The following is a 6909-nucleotide window of genomic DNA, read 5'->3' on the forward strand; positions in this document are numbered from 1 at the left end:
TTCGACATTCCAAAGTCGCCTAATTCAAGTCAGCATTTGTTGAACAGAAAATTTCGGCCTCTGTTCTCATTTTTCTCAAGCAAATGACGAAATCAACGTGAGCGTCTTTACCCGTTTCCACTAGACCTAATTAGTAATTACCCATCATTATGTTATCAATTTGAAGGTGGCATTGATTTTTTTCTTGGGTGAAAAGAGGCATGCGGGCATGGTTACAACATAGGACACAATCAACACTTAAAAAGACATTTTCCAAGATCAGGCGCATTAAAATTGCATCCAACATCTTACTACCGGAAAAATACCTTTCCATTTATTCATATGTGGAATGATAATTCATCAACGCATGAATGCTTAATTCTTCTTTCGTACCATGATCAACTCTCTTCTCGTTAGTTGATAAATGTGCTCCTTCAATTTTCATAATTAAACTTGTTTGTGTACAAAAAGGCTATAGTAATGGGATAATGCTTAATTTGATTCCCCTGTGTGAACCTTTCTAAGTAAAAATATAATAATCCACACCGTGCCACACTAAACATAGTTCCCATGTTTCGAACCTTTTGATAAATATATTGGTGTTCCTATTATTGGATTCAAAGGGAATTGCTATTTCCTGGCCTATTAAGGTTTCATTCACGTTCATAAATAACAGCAATTAATGTTTCAAAACCTTATGTCAGAAATCAGCTCTAAACTTGACACGTTTTTGGGCCAAGTGAATGGTGATGGAAACAAAAATGAAATATTGACTGAGTGACTTTGTTTCCAGATTACAAAGACACGCACATTGATGATTAACTTGATGTACTCTACTTTGATCTCAAGTGCTTGAAGATGCTTTAAATTGAATAGAAGAGCAATTGATTAATTGGTACCTTTTTATGGTTAATCATATCGTCACGGATGTCCAAATAGATCTCTTAGTTGATAGTATCCTAGTATACAATTTCCATCGTTTTTGAACTAATAGCAAATGAGCTCTTGTTGTTGTTTTTTGCAATCTAGTTCACTTTCATGTATATTGAATTTGTTGCTATTTGTTGAACGACCTCATATTTCACACTAAATCATGCCATGCCTCGTTTGTTCAGAAATAGCAAATGACAAATTTAAGTGTTTCGATATGGAACTCGTAATTGAGCTTCAAAGAATGAATTTATTTGTGCTAGATACGAGGGCATCTAAAATGAAACAGAAAAGGAGACTTATTGCAATTGCATTTGTACGTACCTACGTAAATCATTTTTCGAATTCAACAATTCATCTGGAACATGTCATTTTAATGAAATGCATTTCTGGCAACTTAATGATAGAATGACTTTTTGAATTGAAACCCAAGGATTTCCTTTTGCAAATGGACGCATTTTCAAAAGCGTTTGCAACTTAGGTAAACATGTTGCTGTAGAAATAATGTTTATTATGTATTGTCATATTATAAGCTGATATGTGACAATATATGATCAGTTCAATGAGTAAACTAGTTGAATTCTTCTGTTCTCAACTTTTGTTTTGACTGACCAAGGAAGTAAAAGTGCAAAACTGAGCCGTTGTGCATTACATATTTCATTCATTGCTTATCTAAAACGCAAGTTTGAATTTAGAGCCTGTTTTAGAAGAGGGATCTTGGAGCAGATCTGCAACTAGTTGATACAACTAGAATAGTATTGAGCTCTTGGTCATCTGGGATAGGGGTACACATCCTCATACAAATGCAACTCTTCATGTCATTTCGTAGAAGTGGAACTCCATTGTAGTTGGGCGTGGATGCTTGGCAAAAATTCACACACTCCAATTGGTTTATAACTGGTAAAAAGAGTTGAGCCACATTACCCGGTGATTCTTGACAAGTCATATCCTCCATGGAAGTGATACACGACGCTCCTGTAAATGTCAGAGAATTGTTTTTGTATCGAATTCAGTTGCTTATACTTATATACGTTATGCTATTTAGCTTTTAATTCATATGTATATGTGCTCAATCGTTAAACGGATGTGGCAAGCCCTTGTCCAAAAATTGGGAGATTCCAGCCTCCCCCAATATGAGAACTCTCTCTCATTCCCGCAACACGGTGGTACCCATGAGACTTAAAAAGAGTTTGCTCAAATGCCAAGACTTCTAGTTCCGTTTCCTTTGTTAAAACAACACAAGGACCAACTTTGTTAAATAAGAAATCATTAAAAGTGGCTTAGACTAGATCAATATTTTAATCCACAGAAAACCTAAAAAAAAAGATTGTATTTTTGAAAACGTTGTTGATAGATGTGAGTATCATTAGTTATGTTTTCAATTTCAATTTCATGAAGTAGACGCTGACATATTACCCTTCAAATGTTGTATTTTGCATCAGATTTGACTACAAAGTGCTCCGGTTATTTCTGATAGCAATTGCCAAGCAATACACTACGCTTTTTTCAATGTCCCAAAAATGGATAAAACGTGTTTCGCTTTTCTGAAGATGCTTATTTAACAAGAAAAAAAGTTACTTTGGTTTCTTTAGCAAAGAAAACAGCATAACTTAAATCAGAAATACATTTACTCCTGGTTTCAGAAAAAATGGATAGTCAGCGGAATTTCAATTCTGAGCAAAAAATTTCTTAACAGACGAAATGGGAAAGTAATAAGGTTTCTACGTTGCAAAGTGGCCATTGGGATTTTGTTCAGCAAATATATAGGTAGACTACAATTTTTTACAACAGAAAAATATATGAAAAGGATTTTGTTAAATAGTGTTAGATGTACACAAGGGAAGGTGGGATTAGCGATTAATAATTTCAATTCCGGCACATGAATTGCAATCGTCCAGTTCGTGGAAAATGCAAACGTGCAAAATTACAATTTATGGGACATTCCGAACCATCCAGCGTTGTGAAATTCAAGCACATTTAAATGTAACAGAGGCTCTGTGGATTTATCAAATCTGCTCAAGATGCATTAAAACGGAAAACAATGTGCAGATAACCATTTGCAGTCAAACTGCACGCCTAACCTTCCCTAGTTTGTCTTCAAAAATTCAAAACATAAACAGATTACACCAAAGACATCTGTTTGCTTTTAATTTCAACTTCAGTAGACTTCTTTAAACGCAAGAAAACCGAAAGTTCTTCACGCAACCACACTACTTCTGCATCTTTGGGTAGTATTTCTTTCTAAAAGTAGCAATGACGTCCTCCACTGGGTTGCTTCAATTGACCATTAAATTGACCATCTTTCATCACTTATTAACCATGATTTTCGAAACTAATCAGTAAATGTGGCTAACGACTTGCCGTAGATCGTGATTTACATACCTATTAGCGAAGTGTCAATGCTCTCCACTGTTTTGGCCTCTCCAGACAGAAGTTCTTGCGGTTGAACCAAACCATTACCAGATGGGCATGAAGATAAGCAAGCGCAATTTGGAGTTGCTTCATCCATCAAAGACATAGGCTTGACCAGAAAATGGCTGGCTCCTGGGATTTGGTCGCAAAATACCGCACATTCGCCGCCATTCACTTCAGAAAATGCCAACAGGTTCTCCTCCGTCACACTGCAGGCATCTTTTAGAAAAATGCGACAATTACTATTCCACCGTTCCTTTCAGGTGCGACCCATTAATTCCCTTACCAAGGTTTAGTCGGTTTGCTGGGATAAATAATGGAGACCCAGTACTTGGCGCCAGGGTGGGAGGAGTGGGTCTCAAGGTAGTTGTACGTCTGGTGGTTGTTGCAGGCGGAGGGGGTGGAGGGGGAGCAGGAGCAGAGGTGGGTGGAGGGGGCGTAGGGAAGAGTTGTCCATTGTTTTGGTTCACAATATTCGATATGAAAGCCGAGAAAATGGTCGCGAGCAGGGTGGCCAAAGCGCCAAACTAGATGGAATACAATTGTTTTACAATGAAGTTGAGACTCCAATGACGATTGCCACAATTGGACTCACCACTACTAAAGTTGAAAGTCCTGCCAATTGTCGATCTTGAGCTTTGGTCTGAGGTTCAACGGCTTGGTGGGGTTGGTAGGAATACTTGTCGGGGTCGTAGTAGTAGGCTAAAACAAAAATGTGACCTTGGTATGTTGATTCATTGCAGTATGGCATGAGAAGGATTCTTCTGTCTTAATGATTCCTGGATTTTTTGGGCGATGCCAATATGACGTAGATGGCTCGGTATGAAAGCAAAAGTTACCCAAACGGAAAAGATTCTTCTTGTCTAGCTAAAAAGGGGTCTTCTTTTTTCATGAACGATCCATCATATTCAGTATCTTTAGATGTAAACACACACTGACCAACGCCAGGCTGAATTCAAGATTGATTCCAATTGAGCCTTTTTTCGTCCTTGAAAAGTGTAATATTATGCTCAGAAATGTGCAAGGCAAACTTATGTTAACAAATAATGACCATTGGGCAATAGGAGTTGATGTTTTAACTTTGATGTCACTTTCAACCAACCACAAAACAGCATGATAATAACGAGAAGTTTCTTGATCTGGATAGTCTACTACATAAATCATGCAAAACTGGCTGTTCAAAAATGCAGATTAATTGCAAATCTAGCCTTGCCAAAGCAAGTCACCCAAAAATCTCGTTGTTAGAGAAGAAAAATGAATGAACACTTCGTAAACAAAGACAATTGCTCCAACCAAAGGTTCAATGATTATGCAGAATTCCCAAGATCCATCCAACACAGCTTTACATCACGACATTGGCTGAGCTCATTGTATGCTAAGGAAAGGAAAAGTATCTTCCCAATCTACACAACGTGGGGTCCCTCTCTTACAACACCTGTATTCTCCATCCATTATCCCTTTGTATGAAGAAGTGGGAGGTATCTGATCTGAAAATTATCGTTTTTCGCTTTTCAGTTCAAAAAAGAGATGCGGCATGCCTTGATTGGATTCGAAATGATTTCAATTGATGCCAGAAGGCCGAGAGAGCTCGTATTTTTGATTGAACGATAGATAATAGATCAAAGGTAAAGTGCGGAGAAAATTGTGTATCGAATGTAACTTGATATCTGACCCAAAAATGCTGCACAATTTTGGAGAAAGTCATATTTTCTTCATTTTTTATATTAGAATGATGAATATTATTGTTTGATGAAACTGAAAGATGGCGTCTAGATAATAGTTATAAATGATAGATATAGATATGTATAGCCTGTTGGTTTCTTTGTATAATTTGAAAGAGTCCAAGGAAGTTTGGCTATGATTTGATAAAGTTTCAGAGTGGGCCAAACGTTAAAAGGAATTGAAGTTTTTTAAGCGTTAGGAGTAGCTTTGTAGTTGAAAATGGTATGGTATAAAGGATGAAAGTCATTTGAATCCCAGTAAAAGATGATTAGAACCATCAAGTGTTTTACGCTAACTATAGAAACTCTCAAGACATGATTACGTCTCAAAATTAGTTCCCGGAACAACACCATCGAAATTATGTCCAAAAAATTTGACATCAGCCCAAACAATAAAAATAAAGTCACATAAGGCAAAAAGGTAACCTTTGACAATGAAACTTGTCTGCAGATCGTTTTAAAAACATCTTGGTCATGCCTTTTTTCAAAAAGAAGCGATTTTGGATAAAAAATGCTTTGTATTTCAAAATAAAAATCAAAGATCATTTCAAATATATATGTTTATGAATATTTGAGTTTTACAACCGCAAAAAATTTTCCGGAGAAATATTTCAAACTTGGAACTTATTCACTATCTTATCTGTAAGTGGCAAAAATGGAAAAGACTTTATCGTTTTATTCTTATTCTGCAGACCACCAACAATTTTCCTAGTGACGATTCGTTCTCGTGTTTAATTGCCTTTTAAGGGTCAACTCAGAGCGCCAATTAAAAAGATTAAGTGCCACCGTGATTTGCAGATTACATTCAGCTCATTTGCTTCGGCTAGACTCAAAGAAGTCTCACAATATTTTGATGTACCACAAGCTCATTTTCATCGCGCTCTTTTCTACACATTTTCCTTAGGTTACAACTTTAACACACGGTAAATACGTAGAAGAACATTCCCTGACAGTTTATCCTTGTGTAAACGTTAAGCTTGTGTTCAGACACTAAAAACATTGCGGCTTCATCTTGAATAAAGGTAATACTTATTTGAACCTACGCTCCAAACCTCGATTCGTGTCTCGTTATAACCCTTACTTTCACTGGCGATTTGAATACCTGACACATTATTAGTCACAACACAAGCTGAATCGCACTCTACAGAATCATACTTGGACCGCCCCTGGAGCTTGGAGATAGGTATGCGATTGATACAAAAGCTAAACTTGGTACCTACCCCAAGTCTGGACAGAGAGAAGAAGGAGGCCTCCCCACAAACAGGTGACTAGATTGAGCTTCATGGCGCAACTGAAACTACTGAGGAAGAAAACGGTGGAGTTCCTTATCAAGAGAAAAGTCTACGTTGGATGACCTAGACAAGCACCCATTCCTGAAGAGAACAGTTGATCTCGAAAGTAGATGGTGGGCACCTTTTTTTATGTGTTGGTCTGTGTTTGATTGGGGATGGGGTCGGGAAAAAAGCAACTTTTGGGAGCAATTATCATCCCTATAACAAAAATATTAATCTAGGAGGTCAATGAATCGGAAAAACTGGAATAATTTTACTTTTTTTTCTTATCTTGATTAGACAATCCATTCAGGTCCAAAAAAGTGGCATGAGAAAACATTTATTATTATTATTATTATTATTATTATTTATTGTGCCAGATTAGCCAATAGACCATTGGTAGGTTTACATGATGACATTTGCTTCTTACTGTGGTGTCTTCTCTATTGAAGTTTTGGCTAAAGCAAAAAAAATAGAAAAAAATCGAAAAACTAAAACATTTTTAAGAAAGAGTGAGGAAGTTTTTTGTGTTGTGTAAATTTGTTAGTAGAAGAAAATTTTGTAGTTTTTAAGTATTGTAAATTTTTTAGGGCGGC

The 6909-nt window shown here is 36.7% G+C and overlaps 1 protein-coding gene across 1 annotated transcript; it reads right to left on the reverse strand.

Annotated features, from left to right (window-relative positions):
* Positions 1-1160: 1160 nt before the first annotated feature.
* On the reverse strand, positions 1161-6406 carry LOC131892156 (uncharacterized). Its single transcript, XM_059241931.1, has 5 exons — positions 6263-6406; positions 3917-4023; positions 3608-3848; positions 3292-3540; positions 1161-1884 (listed from the first exon to the last, which is right to left on the reverse strand). Exons 1-5 carry the CDS (start codon positions 6324-6326, stop codon positions 1613-1615), a joined length of 933 nt encoding a protein of 310 aa, XP_059097914.1. The 5' UTR covers positions 6327-6406; the 3' UTR covers positions 1161-1612.
* Positions 6407-6909: the final 503 nt, after the last annotated feature.

The sequence above is a fragment of the Tigriopus californicus genome, chromosome 12 (assembly GCF_007210705.1).
Source record: "Tigriopus californicus strain San Diego chromosome 12, Tcal_SD_v2.1, whole genome shotgun sequence".
Classification (NCBI taxonomy): domain Eukaryota; kingdom Metazoa; phylum Arthropoda; class Copepoda; order Harpacticoida; family Harpacticidae; genus Tigriopus; species Tigriopus californicus.

Excerpts from the sequence above, each read along its gene's own strand:
- LOC131892156 (XM_059241931.1), bottom strand. The coding sequence starts at position 6,326 with ATGAAGCTCAATCTAGTCACCTGTTTGTGGGGAGGCCTCCTTCTTCTC. Across the intron at positions 4,024-6,262 it reads TCTCTCTGTCCAGACTTGGG|CCTACTACTACGACCCCGAC; the intron begins GTAGGTACCAAG and ends TTTTTGTTTTAG. Across the intron at positions 3,849-3,916 it reads GACTTTCAACTTTAGTAGTG|TTTGGCGCTTTGGCCACCCT; the intron begins GTGAGTCCAATT and ends TATTCCATCTAG.